At 33.7% G+C, this 26,879-nt stretch overlaps 3 protein-coding genes and 1 long non-coding RNA gene across 6 annotated transcripts in view; 2 read left to right on the top strand and 2 right to left on the bottom strand.

The window, feature by feature from the left end:
* The window catches only part of LOC133201752 (tubulin--tyrosine ligase-like protein 12), a 232,685-nt gene that overhangs the window by 17,938 nt on the left and 187,868 nt on the right, over nt 1-26,879 (bottom strand). The window contains exons 2-8 of the mRNA XM_061337545.1: nt 4,546-4,722; nt 2,622-2,728; nt 2,075-2,239; nt 1,929-1,965; nt 1,201-1,360; nt 951-1,084; nt 289-479 (exon numbers count right to left, since the gene is read on the bottom strand). Coding sequence (XP_061193529.1) covers nt 289-479; nt 951-1,084; nt 1,201-1,360; nt 1,929-1,965; nt 2,075-2,239; nt 2,622-2,728; nt 4,546-4,698 — 947 coding nt within the window. The 5' untranslated portion in view covers nt 4,699-4,722. The remainder of the gene's footprint in view (nt 1-288; nt 480-950; nt 1,085-1,200; nt 1,361-1,928; nt 1,966-2,074; nt 2,240-2,621; nt 2,729-4,545; nt 4,723-26,879) is intronic.
* Nucleotides 1-26,879, top strand: part of LOC133201756 (uncharacterized) — a 122,346-nt gene that overhangs the window by 8,141 nt on the left and 87,326 nt on the right. The window lies entirely within an intron of this gene.
* LOC133201547 (kinesin-like protein KIF25) lies at nt 4,869-13,123 on the top strand. 2 transcript variants are annotated; one of them, XM_061337347.1, is made up of 14 exons: nt 4,869-4,948; nt 5,218-5,406; nt 5,613-5,855; nt 6,059-6,147; nt 6,434-6,476; nt 6,639-6,691; nt 6,774-6,848; nt 7,874-8,023; nt 8,371-8,532; nt 9,413-9,591; nt 10,076-10,162; nt 11,701-11,874; nt 11,981-12,136; nt 12,695-13,123. In XM_061337347.1, the coding sequence occupies exons 1-14, from the start codon at nt 4,880-4,882 to the stop codon at nt 12,916-12,918; spliced, it is 1,893 nt and encodes a 630-aa protein (XP_061193331.1). In that variant the 5' UTR covers nt 4,869-4,879; the 3' UTR covers nt 12,919-13,123. The 2 variants fall into 2 exon arrangements, with proteins under 2 accessions (XP_061193331.1, XP_061193332.1); XM_061337348.1 differs by lacking the exon at nt 10,076-10,162 and having other exon boundaries at nt 4,871-4,948; nt 12,695-13,122.
* LOC133201748 (gastric triacylglycerol lipase-like) lies at nt 14,509-26,352 on the bottom strand. 2 transcript variants are annotated; one of them, XM_061337539.1, is made up of 12 exons: nt 26,156-26,352; nt 25,162-25,485; nt 24,377-24,464; nt 19,996-20,127; nt 18,838-18,952; nt 18,261-18,411; nt 17,951-18,037; nt 17,302-17,457; nt 16,894-16,965; nt 15,593-15,664; nt 15,230-15,316; nt 14,509-15,022 (listed from the first exon to the last, which is right to left on the bottom strand). In XM_061337539.1, exons 1-12 carry the CDS (start codon nt 26,348-26,350, stop codon nt 14,870-14,872), a joined length of 1,632 nt encoding a protein of 543 aa, XP_061193523.1. In that variant the 5' UTR covers nt 26,351-26,352; the 3' UTR covers nt 14,509-14,869. The 2 variants fall into 2 exon arrangements, with proteins under 2 accessions (XP_061193523.1, XP_061193522.1); XM_061337538.1 differs by lacking the exons at nt 24,377-24,464; nt 25,162-25,485; nt 26,156-26,352 and adding an exon at nt 20,671-21,145 and having other exon boundaries at nt 14,563-15,022; nt 19,996-20,197.

Raw genomic sequence — 26,879 nt, 5'->3', positions numbered from 1 at the left:
GTATGAGCTCATTCTGTTTTCATTTACGCTAAGAATATGTAATTGGTCAAATTAAATCAAAATTTTTTGTCTCAATAAATGAAATCTCAATTTTTAAATGTATAATACAGACTAAAATAAATCCAGAGAAAATGTAAGCATTGGATCAGATGTACAGAATTTTTTTATTGAAAATACATTTATCTTTTTTTTCTCCCAAAACTAACTCCTATATGCACCATACAAAAAGCATCACCTTGTACCATATGTAATCACAATAAAAACTTCGAATTTTCTACTTTGACTTACTCATATTCTTTGAAGTGTTTTTGGATAAATATAATATCAGCCTCTTCTTTAGTTTCCACAATATCAAATCTTTTATCTGTCAGAAACTGGTGGAAGTTCATATATTTCAGGTAAACTTTGGGATTCCTGTCTCTTGGGAGTCCAGAAAACTTATGATTAGGGTCCGGCATGCTTTCCAATTTGATAAATGACTGAAAAATAAATAAATAACAAAACATATCTTTAATGTAGTAATTATAACAATACATGTGTTCTTACAATAATGCCTGATTTTTGTTTTATTCATTTTTTGTTTTTGGAAAATTTATTTAGTACATGTACTTTGTCATTCTAAGAGTGCATGCAGCCACAGATAGGATATTGTAACATCTTTTTTTATCCACACTGAAGCAATTTTCTTTTGCAATTTTGTTACCAAGTCAAATACATATAAATTTCCTCTGTGAATTCTAGAAATTCACCAATTAAACAGATGAGAAAGGAGTCCTGGTCCTTTTGTAGCCATCCAAGACTTGAGTGGACATAAAACCCCCAACATTGTTAGGATGCCATGCTCCCAAGTCTTAATGTTGGCGAAAGTTAGTCTCACTCAGAAAAAAATAAAATCGTATCTAGTACAGAGTTACAACAGCTCTCTCTTTCTATTAACAACTAAAACATACCTGGAAAAATGAAATGTCAGGTTCTTTCTGAGAGTAGTCAACTGCTGTCAAATCTGCGGACACCCAAGGAATCAGTCTGGCTTTCCTTGCTTCAGGGTTCTGTACATTTGGTGTGTAATCTCTGGTTACCTCCTCTATATTAAAAAACAAACAAAATACTCGTAATAGAATTTTCTAGATACATGTGAGTTTGCATCTCACAATACATGTGTATAAATTGCCATAAGAGTATAAACACATGGAAAAGTACCATTCTCTTCAAGGTCTTTTAGAGGCCACATAAGTGTGAAGGAGATCTGAAGAGGTGCAAAATAAAATGGACACATCTTCACTGTTGGTGAGTCTGAGTGCTGAACTCGTGAGCCAAACTCATCCATTATGTACCATATTGGCATTGACTCATCCGAACCCTGAAAGACAGGTGTATGAGACATAAAGTCCAACTAAGAAATGAATTTAATTTTTGAAAATTTATGAGGACATGAACTACGATACTTCATGCTGACATATTTCATAGAATGTGCTAACACTTCATGATAAATATGCAGGTGTGAACCAATATTCCATTAAATAAATGAATATGTTTTTGCAAACATCTTTCTGCAAAGTTGGGGCAAGTGGCAAAAAGTAAGCATTTTATTACTTTTGTTATCAAATACAAGGATGAAAGTCGCAAAATTCAAGGTCTTAAACTGCTTTGGGACAAAAAATGATGGTTGCATGTCACATTAGACAGGAGTCACTGAATTCAGGTGAAATTTAATGAAAAAATTTATGGAAGGAAATTTAATGGCCACATATAACAGGTAGTTGCTAAATACAGGTGGTCACTATGACAGGTTGACTGTATATGTACGTACCTGTGTGTTTTATGCACCTATAATAGCATAATGCCATGGAAAGGTGCAAAGAAATGCAAATTAAAACACATGAAGAAGTATTATCTAAGTCAGTATACATGTATATGTATATACTTACAAATTCAGCATTTCCTATACTGTAAGTCTGGTTAAACCTGCAAAGAAAATACCATTATTGATTTTCAACTTCAGAACAGCACAGAAATTTAAAAGTAGGCCCTTTTTATAAGCAATCACTATATTTAGCAAGAGCAATTTACTTACTTCCACATTTGCTGCAGGATGTCTTCAATGACCTCTTCCTTTGTCCTCTCTTCTGATTGGATGTCCATGAGAGCCGCCATTCTTTCCAGCAAACCAGGGATCTGCTCCAGCTGTGGTCGGCAGTCTGAGACTCTGTATGTCCAGGCATGATCCACCAAGAAAATACTGTTAATATGAAATAAAGCTTAATATATTTTGTGATTTCACATTATGCTTTATATATGTTTTTGATAATAATATTGAAAGATTTATGCTGAATCCAATGGTAATATTTTAATACCCAAATACTAAACAAAGAAATGCATTGCTGGTTTCAAAACCATTGTTGGATATTTCTGTCTTTTTTTTATAAACTTAAAAAGGCTGTTGAGTGACATATCTTGTCAATGTTCAACATACTTTTAATACAACCCTTATAAGACACATTTACTAATGATATATATCAATAGATGTGCATGCTGTGGTTTAATTTTTAAAAAAAAGTGAGCAGTGTGCAATTAATTCAAAAACAGCTTCATAGCATGATTTCCATGCAGTACCATAATACCTGTTTGGATGTTTGCTCTCTAATGATTTGATTGTTACCACTTTCCACTTATTTCCATCTTCAGTTTGTACACATAGGATTTTGAAGTATTCTCCTGCATCAAATGTCTGTTTTAAAAAAAGATATGAAAATCAGTTTCTTTTTCATAACAACATATCAGTATAATTATTGATCACAGGAACTTATAACAACTTTTTATTTTCGGTAAGGATAAGAATTTGATATATAAACAATATAAGAAAGCATACAGAAGACTAACAGAATGACTAAGGCACTTTTTATAATGTTCTTATCAATAACCTTATTTGATGTAAACTAGGAAGGTTTTATGGTAAATAATAATCAAGTCACCCCTAGAACTGTTGTAAGCCATAAAAATGACCTAGTCCTGCAACCTAGGAATTCACTTTCAGTCAAGTTCAACTGTTCACTCATGTATTCCTGATCATGCTGATGCCAATCATATAAAGAACTTGTAACAAGTACATGCATTACATGTACATATGGAGGTTTGTGATATGAAGTGATTTGTGCTATATGGACCATGGATATCGGGCTGATAGCACAGTGTATAAAGCATCTGACTAGTAAGTAGTACAAAGACAACTTAAGGAGAGAGGCATGTAGTGGTTTGGGCTTTATCCTGCTTCAGACAAATTTGTAGATTACTGACTGGATAAAAGCTAATCACACGATGCCCTGAAATTTTCTGTATTACATCTCTGTCCAGGGGTAATATTAAAATCGGGCATGGGATTCCATTCGAAGCATTGTTACTGTAAATAAAAATGGCGGCTAAGAAACGATTTGCGTAGGTAGTTAAATTTCTTATTACTTGTTATGATATTTTATGTTGACTGTTACATGTATTGGATTAAAACTTGATCATTGATAGTTTGATAAAATGCTCATAGATTTTTTTGTTGTTGAAATATTTAAAAAGGTCTTCAGCAGGATAAATTTGTTACACAGTAAGTTAGGGACCTAATAAGGAGTCATACAGGGTGTGAAATGGAAATCTTATTGGGCGAGGCAAAAACTAATAATCTAGGCTACATGGACCATGGATATCAGCCCTGGGTAGCTCAGCGGTTAGAGCACTTTCAGACTAGTAAAGCAGGGGTCCTGTGTTCAATTCCAGGTCCAGCATAATTTTTCTCCTTTCCTCAAATTCCTTCTGACAGTTATGGATTGTTCTGAAGCAAATTGTTGGAATTGTCATTTACTGTGTTGCAGTCAGTCATCACAAGAAAAAAACATTTACGCACTGGATTGTCTACAGTTTCTTCTGATCATGACATTAGGAGCTCACAGCAGATTTAGCCGCTTGACAGGGGATGCTTACTCCTCCATGGCAACTGATCCCACTTATGATGTTTTAGAGGTCCGTATTTGCTCTGCTTTAAATTTGGATTGTTTCTATGGACTTTTGAGCTTGGTTACAGTTCGTTATTTTCATACTTTATTACAAAAGATTGAATGTTTACAGTTACATTAAATCAGGGCATCAGAAATTAGGGACATGGGTGTCCTCCATTGGGAAATTTATATATCGTTGTTACAAAATGAATATTTGTTACTTGTCCTTATGATACCGACATCCAGCAAAAAAAAAATCATATATGGCAAGAAACTGGTACTGTGTTTTGAGGTCATACTTTTGTACCCTAGGGTACATCCCCTATTTATCCTTTAGCAATAAGGTTACAAAAAGGTTACAGTATAAAACCATTGAAAAATGAAAGTAGAAAATTTCTGAAGGACTGTTAACGTGACCTGGTTACAGTGGGTACAGAGGTTACTTAATAATACGAATTCTACTTTTATTATTATATTAATTATCTGGATTCTGAATGTAACTTTCTTGCCATATCTAAAAAAAAAAGATACATGCTGACTTGTACAAAATGAAGAATGTCTTTACCTCTTTGCTCAGCTTTTCGAATAGTTTCGGCCAATAGTAATCTGGAACTCCGGAAGCAATTAGTTGAGTTCCATGAGATTCTACAAACTGATGATACTCATTAGGCTGCTGCTCTGATTCTTTAACCTCTTCATCTTTCGTGAGATGAGGCATGGTTTTGTTGACGGAAATGGAATTCTCTAGCAAGGGAGGAGCAAAAGTGAAAGTAGCTTTCGGTATGTATTTAGAGTTATCACTCTCTTTCCGTGAAGAAATCCGAAGTATTCGATTGTTTGTTATGTTCAGACGCGTCTTTGGTTCAATGCTGTAAACAGTGAAATATTCAAAAGAAAACATGCCGCTAGGCATAGATAGAACTCACTTTTATGCAGAAAAGGTTAAAAGACAGGAGAAAGAAATACGTGTAAGTTGGGCACCAAGGAAGGTAGATTCAACTCGATAAGTAAAATACACGCACATGGTCTGTGATTCAATACATAGAAATTCACAAACCTTAAAAGTTGACATAATACCCTTTATCAAAAATGCCCTCATAATATGCATTTATCAAATCGGGATATAGAACTGTTAAAAAAAACTGTTAATTGCCCCTCTGTATTGTCTGATTATTAAACATGTTAAAGATTAGCAAAACAAAACAAATAAAAAAGGAGTATTTGCTCTTTTTTCCAGGCCAAAGATGAGAGGGTTGCCCAGCTTGAAACAGAAAATGCCATGTTATATCTTAAACTTGCCCAACTACATGGCACAGTGCAAAGTGTCAGACAAGAAAACTCATCACTTAATGAACAAGTGGAGTCAGAACAACAATTCCGTAATGGTGTATCTGGGACAGCAATTAAATTACACAGAGAGTTAGAGGTATACATCAAATTATTTCATAATAAATAATCAGTATAAGAAAGTTGGACTTATAATTCAAAGAAGTGTGACTCAAAATTTTCCTTTTGAAGTATATAATATTTGATTTAAAGAAAAAAAAATACACATGTCAAGATTCATGGAACATCGACCTTTATCACATTAACTAGTTTAAATATAGTAAAAATTTTCTTTTATATTTCTAGACTATTAGAAATGATCTCAGATCACTCCAGTCCATTGCCATAGATATACCAGAGCAGTTCCAGAAGTACACCACTCAGGCCAACAAAGTTGTCCAGCGTCACAGACAGGTGTTCCAATCCCAGAATTCCAGTATGACCTCTCTCCAGTCCCAGGTGACCAATATGGAGCTGGCTCTGCAAGAGATCACTGAGCGACATGCCAAGGAGAAGAAACGGAGACAGGAACTTCACAATATCCTCATGGTCAGTTTATTAAAGTTAAGGGAACTCACCAAGAACTAACTGCAAAGACTGTGTTATCTCCCTGAAGCTGTGAACAAAACAGTCAAATGACAAAAAACATTTTGATATTACTGGTAGTTGCAAGTTGTTTTTGCCTACACATAAGTAGCTTGATAGTTGATAATGACGGTAAATAGATTCATGAAAGTTTTATGTTTTTTCAGGAGTTGAGAGGAAATATACGTGTTCACTGTAGAATTCGCCCTCTGATGGAGTTTGACTGTGGGAATGAAGATTCTGGATCTCTAGGGAAGTAAGTCATTGATTTTTTCTTTATGAAAAAGAAGAGACTTTTTTAAAGACTTTAAAAGATTTTGAAATGCTTTCATACTGATACACTTGCTTTACAAAGGTTGTAGATTTCATGGCAAAGAATTTATTCCATGTCATCTACTTTGTATATAGTTTTGGTGTTCTCTCCCTTGAAAGCACAATAAGTATACTATTGCTTTCAAATTGAAAGGACCTATTAATAAAATGAATGCATATTTGCAATAAGTTTATTTTTAAAAAGATTTTGCATCTGAATATCATTGCAGGCCAGGCACTCGCTCAGAAGTGGTGGTGCATTTTGTTGATGATGTAAGTGAAATTCAAAAAGAAAATTCAAGATTATGTTGTTTTGTAATTGATGGAGAAAATTATTAATTAAATAGGTAACTGTACATGCATTCTCATACATAAGATAATAAATGTGTGTTAAAGAGTTCTGGTGTTTGTGTCAAAATTCTATTCCAATTTCAGGAGAATGTCTGCTGTCGTACAGCAAAACACAACAAAGTTTTTGAATATGAAAGGTAAGCCTTCACTATTAAAGGATGAAATATTAAATAATTTATACTCCTTATATTGTTTTGACTTTTAAATCTTGTTTTACAGAGTGTTTGGCCCTACAGAGTCCCAGAATGATATCTTTGAAGAAGTTCAGCCCATGTTAACCTCCCTGTTAGATGGGTAAGCTTGTCATCCAATATTGCACAAAGCATGTGAGATCATTTCTAGATCTATCATGACCAAGCTTTAATTGACACTGTAAAAATTAAAATGTATAGTAAGATTAATGTGTTTCTAAACAGGTGCTTCCTGTTTGTGATTAATGTTGATGTTATTAAAAATTCTACAAAACCTATGTTATTTGTGTATTATAAACCCATTCTTTTGATTTGCTTTTATGAGTTATGGATTAAGATACTAGTAACCTAATGTAAATATGGAAACCTTGTTTACTCTCTTATATACATGTACAGTAATATTTATTGGAATTTATATTCATTTCTATTAACTGGAAAGTCGTGCCTTCATTCTTTCATTCATTTTGACCACTTGTAAGTATATGTAAGTGATCTGACCTGTACTATATCTATATCATAACATTTTATACTATTGTGGTGGTCAGGCAAGTTAGATCATTGATGGTCAGATAACTCAGTTGGTGGAGCACCAGATTAGTGATTCAAGGGGCCTGGGTTAGAACCCTGGTCTGGTCCGTCACATTTTATCCTTCACTGGTTACATTGGTGCCGTGCCATATGCCCTGGAAGTGATAGGTGAAAGAAATGCCAGGAAAGAACCTGGATTGGTGTCTTCAGAGGTGAAGACCTTAAAAGAGTGAGGAATGTGGCAGTTAGGTGGTCACCAGATAGCTCAGTTGGTAGAGCACCTGACTAGTGATTTAGGGGAGCCCAAATTCGAATCTTGGTCTGGTCCATTGCATTTTTCTCCCTTGCTAGTTACAATTTATATATATTTGGACAGATACAATATCTGTACTGTATGACATATGTATTTTTGACAGGAACAATATTTCTTCTTCGTCTTTTTTTTTTTTTTTTTGACATGTACAAAATTGGTACAAAATTTCTATTTGACAGGTACATTGTTTCTATTTTGACAGGAACAATATCTGTATTTTGAACAGGTACAATATCTATATCTTGATGGGTACAATATCTGTATTATGATGTACATTTTTTGGACAGGTATAATATTTGTATTATGGCCTATGGACAGACAGGGAGTGGTAAGACTCATACCATGCTGGGGAGTCATAAAAATGAAGATTACAACCCCTCTAGGGAGCCCCACAGAGATGAAGGGGTCATACCAAGAGCAGCAAGAGAACTCTTTAGGTAGTGGTTATTGATGTACATGTTCACTGGACTTAAGTCTTTACTGAGCATACATTACCTTTATCATAGAAATTATTCTCAGAAGAACAACAATCAAAAGGCACATATAATGAAAATTACACATACAGATTTTCACCAATACAGTATTAAAGTTATGTTGCAAAAGATTAAAAAAATAAAGCATAAAAAATATAAATTGCATACATGTACTAGATTAATAAACATGATAAAAGAATTTATAAGAATAATGTTTTGTTAAATTTCATGGAAAAAATCTTCTTCTTGCAAATGTATTTAGTATTGTACAATGCATATATTGTGATGTTTTTCTGTTTCTTTCTGTTAAGGTTAATATCAGAGAAACAGTCAGCCACACACAAAATAGAGGTGTCTGTGCTTGAGATATACAACAACGAGATTAGGGATCTTCTCAGCAATGACCCCAGTATCAAACATGACATCAATACAAGTACTGATGGCACAGTCAGTGTTCCTACATTATCCTCAAAGTAAGGAAGTATTATATCAGCTAGGCAGTCAGTGTTAATTCCTACATTGTCCTCAAAGTAAGGAAGTATTATATCAGCTAGGCAGTCAGTGTTCCTACACTGTCCTCAAAGTAAGGAAGCATTATTAAAGCTGAGCAATCAATGTTCCTACATTGTCCTCCAAGTAAGGAAGTATTATATCAGTTAGGCATTTCAATCTCTAGTACTGATCAGTCAGTGTTCCTATAGCTACACAGTCCTCCCAGTAAAGAAGCATAAACACGGTTACAGACAACTTGCTTAAAATGAATTCAAGCTTAGAGAAATGATTTTCATTCCATTTTATGAACTTATTGAATTTAAAGAGTTATGTTAACTTTGAAACAAATCAAAATTCCTCTTCCCTGGCACTTTGCTTTAAACATGCTTGATTTGATGACTATGTATTGTACTATGAAAATAATGCATAATGCATGAAATTCCACATACATGTAAAAGCATTCACACATTTACTATATGTAAAAATGGCCAAGTGCTTTTGTGGAATTTTTAGAAATGGATGAGTAAATGCTCAGTTTGCATTCTTAAAGGGTGATTTCAGTACATACATGTACATGAATATACTTGCATTTAATTAGGTCACATTTGGTACCATGCATTTATTATTGATACCTACATGTAGATTCTAATATAGTTATACATAAATCCCAGCACAAATTAATTTGCACATGTAGTTTTAAGACCAGATCATCTTTGTTATATGGAAGAAGACTTAAATAGACATTTATATGCCCACTTACAGATCTTTCTTTTTCTTGAAATGATGTTTAAAATCAAAATTTGTAATTTTATATTTCATTTTAAGTCTGATACAATCAACATTTATATTTACTAATTACAGGCAGGTGGATACTGTTTATGATGTCATGTGTCTTGTTCAGCATGGCCTCCGAACCAGGAGAGAATCAGCAACCATGGTTCATGAACACTCGAGTCGTTCACACCTTGTGGTGACCTTGACAGTCATTTCTCAGGCTCCCAGCTTCTTTTCCAAGACTTCCTCTGGATCTTCTCAAGATTGTATGTATTTTGTTTATTGTATGTATTCTGTATATTTAATTTTGTCAACAAGGTTGTGTTGTCTATAGAAACACATATCTATATACATGTGACATATTTTGGCAATCATGTGACTCACCAATGTGCTAGGTAAAAATTTTATGGTAGATGGTATAATAGACATATTTGTACATTATATACCATGGTTTCATTAAGTTTTGTACACACAAAGATGAATTTCTTTTTTAGTTTTGGTAAATGAACAAATTTTTGCTGGCTTAGTAAAGCTGAATATGTTATAGAAACCAATTTACAAAATTAGCCCTTCATTTTTTTTTTTAATGAAACTTGGATTTTGAATGCAATTATAAAGTTTCCTTTTAGACCTCTAGGCATAGGTCTGTCAGTAATTTAAAGATTTCTCAGTACATGTACGTGTAGATCTATCTGCTTTATATATTTTTGTCTGTGAATTCTTGCATTGACCAACTTTTTACTTTATCAGTGAGTTCACCTAGGTCACCAAATTCACCAAGGTCGACAAAACATTTCAAGGATTTCTTCAATAATATTCCCTCTAATCTCAAAATTAGTAAGTTGGTTGTCCCAGGGACAAAAACCTGTTTGTTTACCAATAGGTCTTCTCTGATTGGTTTATTTCAGTGTTCCTACAGTTTTGTTTTCAGTTCTTTTTTTTTTCCTGAACCTTTTGGTTGTTTACCTTGATTTATTTTCAGTCTTGACATTCCTTATTCATCGGCTCTTATTATGTGGTCTTTAGAGAGATACTTGTTAGATAGGGCATGTCAAGGTTTTGCAAACATTACTTTGACATTGTGAAGAAAAAGATTTATGGAAAAACATAAAGGCATTTATTTAATATAAAGTAGCATTCAAATCTCATTCAATGTTGATTGTACTCAGATGCTTTAGCATTGAGTTTATTTTTATTGTTTATTCCAACTTGATCTGGCCCCTGGATAATGAAACAGATTTAAGTCAAAATTTCAGTAGTCCTTAAAATGTTTATTACTTGGGAATTGAAACTCTTACTTTGCATGCAACAGCAGTTTATTGATGCAAAGTAAAAAAGCATTTTCTTTTTGGAAAGCTTGATTTTTAAATCATTTCAGTGCAATATACATTTCTTGACTTAAGCTTAAGATGTTTCATGATCCTGAGTCTGGTTGTATATACACTACAAAATATTATACCAGTTTTCTTATGAAAAGATTTTTTTAAAATGGCTACTTGATATGTATATTTCATAATAGAATTATTGCAATTTTACTTTCTAAGAAGCATTAATTAGTTCTAATTAAGTTTCTAAGAATACCTGAAGTATTTTTTCAGAAAAATTGCATTTATGTAAACAATATCAACTAAAACCAAACCAAACAAAGTACCAAATAATTAAGTACCTGTGAAGTGAAAAATGAAATTGAAATGAAACCTGTTTCGTTTCAAATCGTTTCGCATTTTACAGGTACCCCAAATAATTCCAACATTCATTAATTTACATTTATTAATTACATGTATCCTTGGTACTTTTTTATCTTTCAGTTTTCACATGAAATAACAACTATTAAAACCATATTAAATGTTTCTCTCTCTCTTTCTCTCACCAATATACAGCTGTGGAGTGGGTGTGATTTTTGGTACAATACACCTCAAACATCCAACTAAAAATTTTACTTAGCTGGGCATTTTTTTATTCAATATGTATACTTAATTTTTTTTTATTAAGGTTAAGAAGAAGTAATATAACCATTAAGCTATCAAAACAATTTATTTTCAAAGTTTCTCACAAATGGATGGGTAAATTTAGATAATACTTATTCATATCAAGTTTAAGTCTCTGAATGTACAAAGTCTAGAACTATTATTGATGCTAAATTTGGATTAAAAGGACTGTATTCTTCTTGCATTCCTATTCATCTGTCTTGTTTGTTGGTTTTTTTTTGTTTGATTTTTTTTTTGGGGGGGTTACAAATATTTTTATGAATCTTCTCCATATATATGCATGTATTGAAATGAATGTTTGTTGAAAAGCCATTAAGGTAAATCTTGGTTTTGATCAACCCTAGACTGTAACATACCGTACATCACTCTTGTTCTTAAATTTATCAGTACAGCGTGATATAAGAGGGAGATCATATTCCACATCGTCTGCCCCTAACCTTGGTAACCTGTCCAATACCTGGTCTGGCGCTGACCAATCCCAGGCCTCCACTGTCCCAGGGATGGGAGCCGTCATTCGCACCAAGCTTCAGCTTGTTGACTTAGCTGGAAGTGAATGTGTGGGTAAGAAAATAAATCTGTTTTCTTTAGGAAGTGCAGGACCTAAGAACATAATGACATATTGAGTCTGGTACTAGCATTATAAATTTATTTCTGTGATTTCTGTAAGGTATGAGTGGAGTGAAGGGTGCTGCTCTCAGAGAAGCTTCCAACATCAACAAGAGTTTATCAGCTCTAGCTGATGTTCTAGGAGCCCTGGCAGAACACAGATCTCATGTTCCATACAGAAATACCAGGCTCACTCATCTCCTGCAAGACTCCATAGGTAAGTCATTCTATCACAAATACACAGGACTCCATTGGTAAGTCATTCTATCACAAATACACAGGAATCCATTTGTAAGTCATTCTATCAGCAAAACACAGGACTCCATTGGTAAGTCATTCTATCACCAATACATGGGACTCCATTGGTAAGTCATTCTATCACAAATACACAGGAATCCATTTGTAAGTCATTCTATCACCAATACACAGGGCTCCATCATGAAGTCATTCTATTACCAATACACAGGACTCCATTTTGGAGTCAATATATCAGCAATACACAGGACTCCATTGGTAGGTCATTCTATCACCAATACACAGGACTCCATCAGTTAGTCATTTTATCACCAATACTTAGGACTCTGTTGATAAGTCATTCTATCACCAGTACACTATGGAAATTATCTTGATCATCTGTGGACATAATATTGACATTACACTGATTGGTGCAGCAAGTTTGTTCTCTTCCATTTATACTTGAAATTTCCAACTTTTCGGTATCATTTAAGAAAACCTTCACAAACATCTTGAAATGACTTGCTGAAATATTTTTCAGGTGGAGATGCCAAGCTGTTGGTACTTTTATGTGTCTCCCCAGCCCAGAGATATATCACAGAATCTCTGCAGTGTCTGGGATTTGGAACAAGAGCTCGGCAAGTCCAGCGTGGCCCAACAAAGCGACGGCTGCCATCCTCTGCCGAGAAAGTGGACTCTTCAAGTGTTCGTCCCAGATCTGCCTCCACTGCAACTGGACCTAGTTTTATTCCAAAACCAACCTGAACTGACTTGTTTACTCCAAAACCAATCTGAACTGACCAAATTTATTCCAAAACCAGCCCAATCTGACCAGTTTTACTTTTATTCACAAATAAGAATTTTCTGTGATATTTTTTATCTGTGATATCATGGTAATATTCAGTCATACATGTATTTATCATATTTTAACTAGTAGTAAATAGCTCCTAGAAACCGAGTAGTTCATTTCGTTAGTTATAAATTGTTTGTACATGTGATGACCAGCATACATTGTACATGTTGTATAGGTATATGTTTATATAGTTTTGTACTCCTTCGACATAAGCATTTCCAGTGTTTTACATGTACACAACATGTTCTGGTGTTCTCCGTCAAAAACTACCACAGATCATACTAGAAGATGGTGGAGCAAGGCGAGTGCAATGCCTATAGTGCATCAAACATGAAGGTGAAAAGTTTAATCTCAATTAAAGCAATATTTTCTTTGAAATTTCATCTAAAATTAAAGTAATCAATACTATATGTAAAATCTCCACAATTTGCAAAAATCGCACTAAGATTTAAATTATATTTGCTTATGAAATAGCATACACACTCTAGAGAGGGCAAAAAGGATCATTTTCTAATACATGTACTACGACACAATTTTTTGATACGAGTGGGTCTTCGCTCCATATTTTTCAAAGTTTGCAAAAAAATATACATTTTTTGGTTAACAAAATCATGGAGCAAAGACCCACTATGCCTTAAAAATACACTTTCATGACATACCATTTGCATCTTTTTCGAGAAATACTTGAAGTCCATTTAGTCAAGGGTCATACCACAAACTTGATTTAAATGCCACAATTCACCAAGAGCTGTGTAGCGTAGTGATCAGTATGTAAGTCTCCGAGGAAAATGATAGGGTTTTTATTGCTTTGGGTTTGAACCCCACAAAAACCACTTAATTTTTTAAATAACAAAGTAATTTTTGCAGAGAAAATTTTCCTCGGAAAAGTTTTATCATAATTTCATAAATTTCAATAATGAGGACTTTACTCTAAAAAATAAATTCATAAATTGATTATGATTTTTATGTACATGTATCTCAAGCTATTTGCATTCTGCGCATCTTGTTCACCCATCTCCTTTGACCCATATCGTAGGGCATAAAATCAGAGATGTGTAAAGTACTGGTCCCAATCTTGTGTATATTAAGTGCCTTGTTTGTTTGAACATTGAATATTTCCAAGATCCATACAAGGAAAAAATAAACTAAGAAACTCTTTTTAAATGTTATATTTTATTCATTTCATTCCTATTATATCTGTTAATGCTACAAATTTGAGATTTTAGCTTTAAAGACTGTTGTATACAGAAATACTCAACATTGCAGCAATTCTGCAGAAACTACAGTGTAGAAGTACTGTAGTAATTTGAAAAAAGGGGGAGGGGGTGTATAAATATACAGTAAATAATATAGTCTTCATATCAAGTATTAAAAAAACAGTAAGGCAAATGCAGGCATGAACAAAAACATTCAGATCTATAATATTATTTTCCAATTTACGGATATAATACAGAAAAACTTTTCTTGAAATTTGCATTTTCAAAATCAAAGAAGTTATGCAGTATCTTCTTTTTATGACATTTATATACAGTGAAACCTGTTTAATCTGACATGCTTGGGAGACAAATTTTGTGTCAAAATAGACAGGGTGTCAGATTACACAGTGTAAAAAACATGGAAAATAGGAATCAAATTCAATGTCGGTATTCACAGTGAAACAGATTGCACAGGTGTCAGATTACAGAGTTTCACTGTAATATTATATGACTAGCTTGGATCTGAAGATTTGGTTTCCTCCATTCTAACTAAACATACCCAATCCCATAACAAAGATACATGAGATAACACTGTTTGTTCACAGCATCAGGCTGTGAAGTTTTGTTGTTATAAAACAGCTTGTACACTGTTTATCATTACAATGTATCAGCTCTTTAGATCTTTTTTGATCAGATTTATTATAGGTTTGTAAACCAGGGTGGCTGCGTCTACACCCCAGATAAAATCTAAGTGATTCCAGGATTTTAATTCATAGCTGCCTTTTAAGTTGGTAATTTTTTGCTGTAAAGCTGCTACATCCTGGAAGAAAAAATGATACAGTAACAATTAAATTCCCCGTAACATTTCCTGGTACAATGAATTGTCTATATACATTGTTTATTAAGTACCTATGATGTGCAGTTAACTGGCTCAAGAGTATGTATAAATAATTTTCAACAGCTAAGGATTTGTACACGAGTGAATACAGAATAAAAGAGGTAAAACAAGCATGCTATTGGCTTATACCTTAGGATCGGCCAGCCAATCGTGATCAGCCCAGTACAACACAGTAGGAGTAGCCATTGTAGATACATTATACAGGGGAGGTGTTGCCTGTAAAGTTAGGGCAATCACAAATTATCTCAATTCATCTCAAATTTATCAAAAAGTAATCAAAAGTAATCTGAGATTACTTGTATCTCAGATTTATTTCTTTTCTTTTAAGTTGCATTGCACTTAAGTATCAGTAAATACAATTTACAAACTTATATACATGTATGCAGGTCTCACTCCCTTACCTACATGTATGCCAAGAACTAGCTGTGGTATTGAACACAGTGATTTTCAGAAATGGTCCAATCTTTAATGTATGTGTCTTATGTTACAAACCTGATGATAATGGATCTTGTTTTTCTCTGGTGTACCCCAGTCATAAGCCTGGAAACGGCCACTTCTGGACATCTAAATGTTCACAATAAAATATGATTCAAAATGATTCAGAGTTTATTGCAGGATTAAACAAGATGTGTTTGTGAAACACTGATGCCCCCGTATGACAGCTTATGGTGAAGGTTAAAATTTCTTAAATGCAAGTCAAACTCCAGGTCAAGAAATCAAAAATGTTGGTACCCAAAGAAAGGTCTTCTCAAGGAATATACCTGTGAAATATGAAAGCCCTAGTACATGACTTTGAAAGCTATGGCAAAGGTTAAAGATTTTTCAAAGTAAGTAAAACGGCAAGGTCAAGGTCAAATGGTGCCCAAGGGAAGTTCTTGTCACAAGTGATACACATGATCGTGAAATGTAAAAGCCCTAGAACCAAACGTTCCAATGTTACGCCCAACGTTAAAAATTTTTAAAAGTAGGTCAAACTCCAAGGTCAAGGTCAATGCCAAAATTGTTGGTATCCAAAGGAAGGTTTTGTCACAAGGAATATACATGTGAAGCATGAAAGCCCTAACACCAACTGTTCAAAAGTTATGGCCAAGGTTAAGGTTTTTCAAAAATAGGTCAAACTCCAAGGTCAAGGTCAAAGAGTCAAAGTTGTTGGTATCTAAAGGAAAGTCTTCTCACAAGGAATGCATATGTGAAGTATGAAAACCGTAGCACTAACTGTTCAAAAGTTATGGCAAAGATTATAATTTTTCAAATTTGAAGTAGGTCAAACATCAAGGTCAAAAAGTCAAAGTTGTTGGTATGCAAAGAAAGGTCTTGTCACAAGGAGTACACATGCAAAGTATGAAAGACCTAGCTTAAACTTTCAAAAGTAATGGCCATGGTTAAATTTTTTTCAACAGTAGGTCAAACTCCAAGTTCAAGGTCAATGGGTATAAGATGTTGGTATCCAAAGAAAGGCTTTCTCACAAGGAATACACTTGTGAAGTTTGAAAGCCCAAGCTCCAAGTGTTCAAAAGTTATGGCCAAGGTTAAAATATCAAAAAAAAATTGCAAAAGTGGGTCAAACTCCAAGGTCAAAAGGTCAAATGTGATGGTACCCAAAGAAAGGTCTTATCACAAGGAATAAACATGTGAAATATGAAAGCCATAGCTCCAACCAATCAAAAGTTATGGGCAAGGTTAAAAGTTTTTGTGGACAAACAGACAGACAGAAGGACGGACAGGGCAAAAACTATATGCCCCCGAATCTTCTATTACGGGGGCATAAAAAAATCATAAGAAAGATAATCTACCTGTGCAAAGTGGACCATGTCTTGCATAGATGTTCCAGCAGGGGCATGTGATACATACACTGGAAGACGAGTCTGAAAAATTACTGGAAAATAAATTTTTTGGCAACAGTGCAAAGAAATTGCATTAAATAAATATAAACCAACTATTGTTTGCGACAATTTTCCTTTGTAATTTGTCAGTTTGAAATCTATCCTCGACTATGTCATTTTCAGGTCTGAGGAAACAATCTACAGAAATACACATATCAATATATCAAAATGGTTCACACATGAAGTATATTTGAGAGTAAAAGAAGGTCACGAAACTTGTGGATATTTCTCACAAGCAACTAAAATTTGGTTTACAATATTTATTCTATCCAATATTGTAAAATGACCAATAAAAGTGATGATTTATCAGAAATTTACCACATTGAGGTTGCTAGTGTCATATCCTGCCAGAAGGAAGATGACATTCGTACAGATGATGCTTGTAATTTTCTCCTTACAAATTGTACTCCCCAGCACCTTAAATATCCAGTCACTGGGCAGGAAATCTCTCCGTCCTAGTAAACCATAGAGAAGCTGTGGAATAAACAACAAAACTGTCATACAACCTGAACCCTACAGTAAAATACAGCATTTAATGAATTCACACGGTGAAGTGATTTTTCATTCCCTGGTAACAAATGGTGAATTCCATTTATTACGGCCTTATATGCACTTTCTGGCATGGAGAGAATTTAAGGTTATGGTAAGGAATTATTTCTATATCAAATCAAAATTGCTCATCCCTTGTATTTTCAAAAGGGTTTTTTTTGCACTTTAACAGCTACAGATAAAGTTTTATGGAACAAAATCAATATTTTTTAAGGTTAATACTCTTTGTTCTGCATATTGGAGAAGGGGGGGGGGGGTGTTTAAGGGATGTATTAAGTGTTGAGCTCAAAATTCCATTTAAAGAATACAGAGTTGAACTGGTTTTGTCTGAAAATTTATTAAAACCATTATCTCTTTGAAATACATGAACACACAGAAGCATAGATGGCCTTCATTATTCTGTAAATGCTGCTCTTACCTCATCTGTAAATATAGCCATGTATTTGATGGGACTTTCAATGTGTGCTATGGTTGCAACAGGTCCCATAGCAAAGAACTGCTTGACCTAAAGGCATAACATTTAATAATATTAATAATGAACCATACTGTCATCCTCATTATCTTGAACTCAATGGGGATGAGAAAAAAATTCAAGATATAAAGGTTGACATATCCATGGTATTCCAGAAACAGATGTTTGAGGTACTAAAGTTCAACTGTACATTTTTGATCAATTTTTTTATAATCAAATGAGAACAATAAATTTGAGAATAGAGTGTTTGACAAACCTTCTTGGCAAGTGTTGCGTTTTGTGAGAAAGCAGCAAATGCTTGTAGTGTTCCCTGTGAGTGGCCGATAAAGTATAGCTGCCGTTCCCCGGTCTTTTGTAGAACGTAATCAATAACTGCTGGAATGTCATACTTTGCCATCTCATCCCAGCTGAAAAAATTGTAAATGGTTTAAAGTTTGCAACATACTTCATCAATTTGTTAATATTATCTAACTATAAGTATGATAGGACAAAATCATTTTTTTTTAGATTCTCAACCCTGTCTGTCCCTCTCTGTGTATTACTTCAATCTTTTTCCTCATTTTTTTTAGTTTAAAATTGGGTTATATAAAACATTGCAAAAAAAAGAATTCAGAATGGAAAATAAAGAGACAGAACATATACATGGATTAGTATTACTGAAATTCATGCAATTTGTGTCATTATAAAGCTGAAATAATGCTTTGTTTAAAATCCACCCATCCACCCCATGTCATCTGCAAATTAGGATAAGAATCTAAAAAATGAGTTTGTGTGGTCTAAATAAAATAATAGAGCAAATCATATGTACATGTGCGTGATAACAATACTTATACCTCCAAGCCCAGAATGCATCCTCTTTTGGAGACAACTTCACATGATTTCTAGAGTAAGTGTTCCCCCTAGAGTTTCCGAGCCAGACATCAAAACCTGCATCAGCTAACACAAAACCTGTAAATCAAAAAAATCAAAATAATATACACAAAGATTAGTTCAATAAATGTACCATAATTATCAAAACTTTTCATTATTAATCAAACTGAAAGATGTTCGAAATTAAAGCACGATCATGCAAAGAGTTCAAACTAAAAATGATTCAGTACAATCAATAGTGACAAACAATGCATGTGCATATAAAGTATAGAGATAATTTCAGTCATATACATGAACCAGCTTCTACACTGAGTTATTTTGTAATAAAATATTTCTGACTCTTCATATATCCTACTTAAGCATTAAGCTTTAAAGATGCATGTATTGTCATTATCGTGTTGATACCCCTTACCACAATATATACAAGTGTCATATGTTTACTTGTACATGTTTAATATATACAAAGTAGATATGTATGTAAATATTCTTTTTCACCTATTTTAAACCTTTTCCTTCTTACTTTTATTCTCTATATGCCCAAATGGGCAATGAATTAGTAATAAAACTTTTTTTTATCTATAGATATCCAACATTAATCTTTCTCTGTATGACTTTTGCTTCCTACTAATTTGATAATCATAAAATTTTTAGCTTCTATAAACATTGATTTAAAGGTGACTAGTAATTTTTCTATGTCATTTATAATTAAAGATTGACACTCAAAATAATTAAATATTACATGTATAGTGGGTTTTTTTAAAACAATTTCCCCATTTCAAACCTATTGATGTGTAAATTTACTGTATTTCTGAAATGACACCCTTGAATTAGACCTTCATTTATGAGGAAGTATTTCAAAGTACACTTCAAGCAATATAAGTTTCCCACAGAGACAATATTAAGCTCATATGTTTTAACTGCTGGCCAATTTACAAAACTGAAACAAAGTGCATATTCACTTTAAAAAAAAAATACTCATCAAAAATTACACTCATATTTACCTTTTATCAAATATATTTGCCAAGTTTTATTCTTGTATTTTTTGCTTTAAGGATACATGTATTACATAAACATGGGAAAAATTTTCTCTTTCAAAGGCAATCTTGATATTTTTCGTTTACCAAAACTCTCATTTGCCAGATTGGTGACCCAATTAGTTGCGGATGCCAGAAGTCCATGTTGTAGAAACACTACTGGTCTCCCGGATACTACAGACTGTTTCTTCTTCCCATGAGGAATTCTCTGAACCCCCAGTATATAACCATCTTCTGTTGTTACTCTGTGTTCTTCACAAGGATAGCCTTTACTGGTTATCAGCTGAGTCTATAGAGAAACAGATCATGTAAAATGGTCAACATCCTCTTAATAGTAAACTGTAGCTTATCTTCAGGCTGCTCAGAGAGAGAGAGAGAGAGAGAGAAGGAGGGAGAGAGATAGTCAAACTGACTTTGAATTCTACACTTTTCAGATGTTCATTGCAATATGAAATCTTTAAATAAAAGACCCCCCTCCCCTTCCAAAAGCAAAAAAAAAAAAGAGAGAGATAAAACTGGACTTGACAAGAAAAAAGCATTTAGAGGTGCATTTTCATGAACTGAATGGAAACTTATGCTAAATTTACTTTTAAGGTAACTTTGACTATTAAACCCATAAAAACAAAACTGGATTCAGGTGTTTGGCTGACTTCTATTTATGGTACAGTAAACATAAAATGTGTATATAGAAAAGGAGTCCAGTTTAAGCAGCCATATAAAATACATTGTTTTAACTTAAATGATCAACAATTCATCCCTTACCACATTCATGCACACTTCAGGGTCATCTGACAATCGTGTTTTAAATCCAACATGCTTCAGAAGTTTAAGCTGTAAGTATCCATCAGTTTCACAGTCCACAGATTTTTGTATATACACATGCACATCAGAAATTCGGTTTGCTACAGCTCCCAAGGAATAGAGAAAGACTGTTACTGCAAAGAACAGCGTAAAAAGCACCGCATACCGTGTACGACACTGGCCTGTCATCTTCATCCACTTGAATAGACATCGAGAGGATGTTCCCCTCCTTTTCAATATCCACATGTAATAATTGAATTCACATGACTTTGCATCACATGTAAACAAACTATGTTACCAATGAAATGTTTTGATTTGATCACCGATAAAAATATAGTTTACATTCGTTCCTTGCTTTAGAAAAGTATTGAAATTTTTTAAATATTTATTAGGGCAATTTATTTACTCTCAGATGAATCTGTAACAGCACAAAACTGCTCTTTAGAGTGTTTTAAGTATAACGGCATCCTTCTCAGCTTCTGTCAACACATTCTGGGTCCAAAGTCAAACCGGAAGCATGAACTTGAAAGCGAAAAATCAACGCTAACAAGATTGGACATGTGATTTCCGTATTTAACAATTTAATCTCTCTCTCTCTCTCTCTCTCTCTCTCTCTCTCTCTTTGCAAATGCAGATTTAAATATTATGTTGTTAACGTCTCCGCTAGCCAAGGACTAGCTTCTAAGTTCACAATCTAATTAAAATTAGATGTTCCGTATCCGCTAGGTACCGCTTCTCAAACGATGTTTGAGAAGGGTAGCGGATTTGGAACATCCAATTTTAATTAGATTTCTAATTTCATACAAACAGTTTTGATATTACCAGGGTGACAATTACGGAATATCTACATATGATGTACAAATATGTGGAAACACGCAAAATTTCATTATTTAATTTTTTTATATTTAAAAAAAGGACTGAGTTGGATACTTTCTCGTATTATAATGTCTAAACAGGGACCTATATACTACTCTAGTATATAGATTCCTGGTCTAAATGAGGGTGGATCCAATTTGGAGAGGGGGGATTCTTAGGATTCAAAATGTCGTATATACAAGGGTTGTTCGGAAAGTTCGTGGACTACCGTCATAACTTTTTTACTTAACGTCATATTACATGAATATCCAAATTTGGAAGAAATATTTCAACAGTAAATTTAAATGATGGGTATTAAAAAAATTTAAAATATCATGGTTTATTTCAAACTTATTTAGACTTTTGAAAAAATGAGAAAATCGGATCACGGAGCAGGTCAAAATTTCGTAATTTACAATCAAGACACTAAATAATGTCCATGATGTCTGAGGTCATATCTTCTGTAAAATGAAACAAAATCGGAAAAATTCTACACGTTCAAATTAAGAATTGTTTCATCTCTTCTAATTCCAAATTATGACTTCATATTTTAATTGCTTCATTGAAAAGAAATCAGTTTCAGAAGATAGGTAGTCCTCATTGATAAAGCCCAAAAAGATGACGTCGTAGAACGTCATGGAGCAGCAATTAATCATACAATTTTGTGTTGTACTCTGGAAAACTCCATATGAAACTCTGAAAATGCCGGAGGAAGGAGGAAATATGTCAAAAGCGAGCCATGCATGTGTGTGTACACGGTACAAGCGGTATTTGAATGATAGACTACTCTGCTTAGACGATGGTGTTCTCTGAGAAAACGGATTATCTGTAAAAATCTTCTCAAAAACATTAAAAGTTTGTAACGTCATGCTAAGAGTTTGGCGCTTCACAGATGCTGATCTTGTGAAAGCACACTTATGCAGTGAAAAAAATATAACATTGACAAACAAAATAATGCTACTGGGACAATTGTTAGCAAAATAGATTTCAAGTGATAGAGAAACGTTTTTAATGAGTGCCCTGGTATTTGGCAATACTGTGTGAAATGTATAGGGATATAGTATTTTTAAGAACCTCATATCGGTATGTTTTTGACGTTACAGTGTTGTTGAGTGTTTGCTCCGTGGTTACAAAACGTGTTGATTTTAAAATTAAATAACATGAATTCTATTAAATCACATGGAATGAAACTTCACACTTAAACAAAATAAATATTTTTACATATAATAATGTGCTCATTTTAAATGTCTTTGAGATAGTATAACAAAGATTGGCATAGTCCACGAACTTTCCGAACAACTCTCGTAATTGTAATTTCAGGTACGCTTAAATAACTCAACCCACCCTATTTCCCACCCTTTAGCCAGCATGAGATTGATAAGTTGATACCTTTAGGACAAATTTTGTGAAATGTACATAATTATAGACATTCTCATTTCAACTGGTAAATGACGCATGTAGTACAAGGAGATATGTACATTTATGTATATAATTTTATTAACAAATTTAGAATGGAGAGTACACTTTTATACCTTTGATATGCAGTGAAGGATAACGTCCGTGTTATACGAATCCCACTTTTCCTGGTATAGTTTTCTTTGGTTGGTTGCTTTTGCTACCATTCGGCATAAATTTTGTTTTTCATTGGGCAAAAACTCAGGCCATACCCCTATCCCCACATATATCTCAGCACTCTTCAACATGTTGAAGTGTTCTCAAAAATTGTAACTTAAAGGAGAAAAAAAAACACAGAGATAAAAAGTCATATCGATTTACTTTTTTTTGGATAAATCATAATAAGTAACACATACATGTATAAAACAGAGATTTAAACTAAATATGTATTGTGTCTTTACATATTCAAACAATCTAGGGTAAAAAAGAACAACACGATGTTCTAGCAGGTGCCCTTGAAGTCCCCCACTGACAGTGTTTATGAAGACCTCTACATTAATAGACAGTGTTCATGTTGTCTATCGTGCCTGTCCCTTGTCAGCTTGCCAGGCGTAAAGTAGATAGTTGCTATTTCTTGAAGAATATCTTCAAAGCTCTCCTGTAATAAGAAATGTACTGCAGAGTCTTTTATTTCTCGATTTAACATTTCAATGAGAAAATTTTATTTCAACAGAAATTTGCCTTTTTTTCATATTTTGTTTATCAGTACTTCGTTGTCTTTGAAGATTTTTCCTATAAAAAAAATAAAAGGCACGCACCGTTTAAATATGAACAAGATAAGGCCTTCTTTAAAATAATGTTTGTTTGCCCTCTCCCGACTCAGGGTTAAAAAAAAATGGGTTGATAGGTAGGCGGGAATTTTTTTCTAAAAAATTTAAAAATACATGTTGACGAAATGAGAAAATTCAGGAATATAAAGGGAAAAAATATCGTTTCACAGAGGTTAAAAAAAGTTTTGAGTCGGGCCATTTTTAGCCAATCGGTCGGGAGAGGGCAAACAAACAATTTTTTTTAAAGATGGCATAATTTCATTATTTATTTCTTTCCGCCATATAACTTTCTCAAAGTCCAAAAAAATATTTTTCATTAGTTATAGAAAGTCCTTAACGAGTTCTAAAATACAACCTACAACAATAGGTGACTGACATAAATCTGGAGAAAGAATAATCACCATACTCGCAATGTCAGGAGTCCTGAACACACACCACGAGTGGACTCAGGACACCTAACATTGTGAGGATGAACAATCACATGCTCACATTTTGAACTGCAGAGCACTCAAAATAACTGACGGCATTTATAGTTCGAGCGAAGTGGCGTAGTTCCTCTGATGTCAACAACTTCCGCTTCCGTCCTCCATCTGCTTTTTCACGGAGATCTATTTTTGTGGCGATGACAATGACTGGAGGTGGAACAGGAATACAATTGTGCAAATCCTTCAACAGCTGAGGAGAATAAGAAAACTGATTATATTTCTATATAAATATTTACATTTTCAAATGTCTTTGTCCGAGATAAAACTACAAATAACGCAATCGCCTCTATCGCGCGATAGAACTCACTTCTCGCTATGCGTGGCTTTGTAATACACTGGACGCGGCTTGCAGACTTACATGTAATATTTTAATTATTGAATAAAAAATAACGTTAATATCTGAATCAAGGATCGAGTAAAAATGTAAATACTGTAAAATCACATATTTTCGTGGGGTCAAATTTTCGAGGTTTGAGAAAAAATATTCGTTCGTGGGGATTTGATTACGTGGTTGGAGAATGCTTAGTAGCCTTTTTAGACATATGAATTACATTTCGTGGTGGTATTAAAATCGTAGGTCTCTCCATACCTCGAAAACAACAAAAATTAACCCCCCACGAAATTTTGTGATTTCACAGTAAAAGGAATAACTTTCCGGGGGGGGGGGGGTTATGACAATGATCAAACAGTTTGTACACAAGTATTCATATCAATATAATAGCACAAAGGTTTTGCTTCTAGAGGACTGGTCACGCTGCAGGAAGGACAAAGAAAGATAAGTGTAAATTTATACATTTTGTTTCAGTTGTAAGAAAACAAAAGGTTAGATATTCGCGACGATAAATTATTTTTTATCATTTATTTCTCAACATTTTAAAATGACTTACAATTTTTGATTCTCTTTCCAAATTCACGAAATCAATAGGAATGCAAAGGAGGATGACGTCATATGTCAATTCCTGTAGGATAACTCTTCTGAGCCCGTCATAGAATTCACAAGTTGGGATGTCGTATAAATGAATACAGACTTCTCTACCCTGGTGTTGTATATCAATGGTGTGGATTTCGTGGACTGTGGGGTGAATGCTCTCAAACTTGGGACACTTGCCGTCGATGTACGCTTGGATCATGCTTGTTTTCCCGCTCATTTGCCAACCATCCACGACACATTTTATAACTGGTACGCTTTCTTTTCTTTTATTTTTATTCATCTTATTAAAAAAAAAACAAAAAAAAACACATATATAATCACTGAGAATAAGTTAAGAATTATGTACAGGTAGATAAGCTATATATATACATGTATATAGAAAGTTGAATTTCTCAGATGAGATAAATGATTAATGTTGAAAATTGTCGGATAGTTTTTTTTCTCTTTCTCCCTTTCTTTATTTTTTAAAACTTTCTCAAGCTGGAGCCTTTTATCATATAATCTGACCATGGTAAATCGACACTGACTATTTCTAAAATTACCAGATATATACTGAAAGAGGATCACCCAGTGCCCTGTTAAATTAAAAAACTTATGCGGTTATGCCAATGTACCATATTAACTACACAATCTGATTAAAATCAGATCCTCGATCCGCTCCTCTGATTCAGAGGAGCGGATCGAGGATCTGATTTTTAATCAGATTGATAACTAAAAATATTGAATTAGTGATATATTTTGGTCATATTTTTTAAAAAGAAATTGCACACCCATCCCAACTGGAAATCCTGAAATTGCCCTTGATTAAATCATCAACACTTTTACATCACGACCACCGGCCATAACGATGACGACCGAGGACTCCGGAAGTATTAGTAAGGGTAAATGTAAATTCAAATCAATTACAAGTTACAGGATTCTGATTACAAGTATCGGTCATTGTTCTGTACCTTTCGTAGTTTTTCCCGGTATGTTTTGTGATATGTGACGTCATGACTTCCACTGTTCCTGTTAGAGATGTGTTCCCCTACACACGTGTTACAGAAACTGCTGTCACATGGCTCACACACAAATTGTACGTGTTTTTCACACTTGCCACACGATAAGGGGCGTTCATAATCATCTGAATCCCTCTGAGATTCCATAACAATCTATAAATAATTTGAAAAAAAAACTGCTATGTTATAAATGCGGGGTATATATTGCAAAATTCTAATGGCACTTTTAGTGCCCATTGCAATCCATTCATATAATTCAAATTATAACATGGATTTAAATGTGTAAGCTTTGATTTCCATCGTTACGGACAAAATTGCCCTGAATACATGTATATAGGACATGAACTATGAGCTAGACAAGAAAAGTATGGAACATTTATATGCTTGAATTATTAGCATTGCTTTTTAGTCAAAATTGCAGAAATCTGATAATTTAATGTTTAAACTCAAATTCATTGAGAATAGAGAACAAAAGTTATTTGAACAAAATATGAATTTAAAAAAATGGCTTAAGTTGCAAGTGACGTAAGAAACATGGCAGGTATTCATAAAATGTTTCAATACAAGACTTTCAATAATATATCTTTAGAGTATCAAAACAAAAGACGGGGAAGTTAACCTATCAAATATTGTAACGTCGTACATAAAAAAAAAATAACAGCATCGTTAAAGGGTC

This window comes from Saccostrea echinata, unplaced genomic scaffold, assembly GCF_033153115.1.
Source record: "Saccostrea echinata isolate AGI-Se365-2 ecotype Australia unplaced genomic scaffold, CSIRO_AGI_Sech_v1 ptg000045l, whole genome shotgun sequence".
Taxonomy (NCBI): Eukaryota; Metazoa; Mollusca; class Bivalvia; order Ostreida; family Ostreidae; genus Saccostrea; species Saccostrea echinata.
This window is presented reverse-complemented; position numbering and strand designations above follow the sequence as displayed.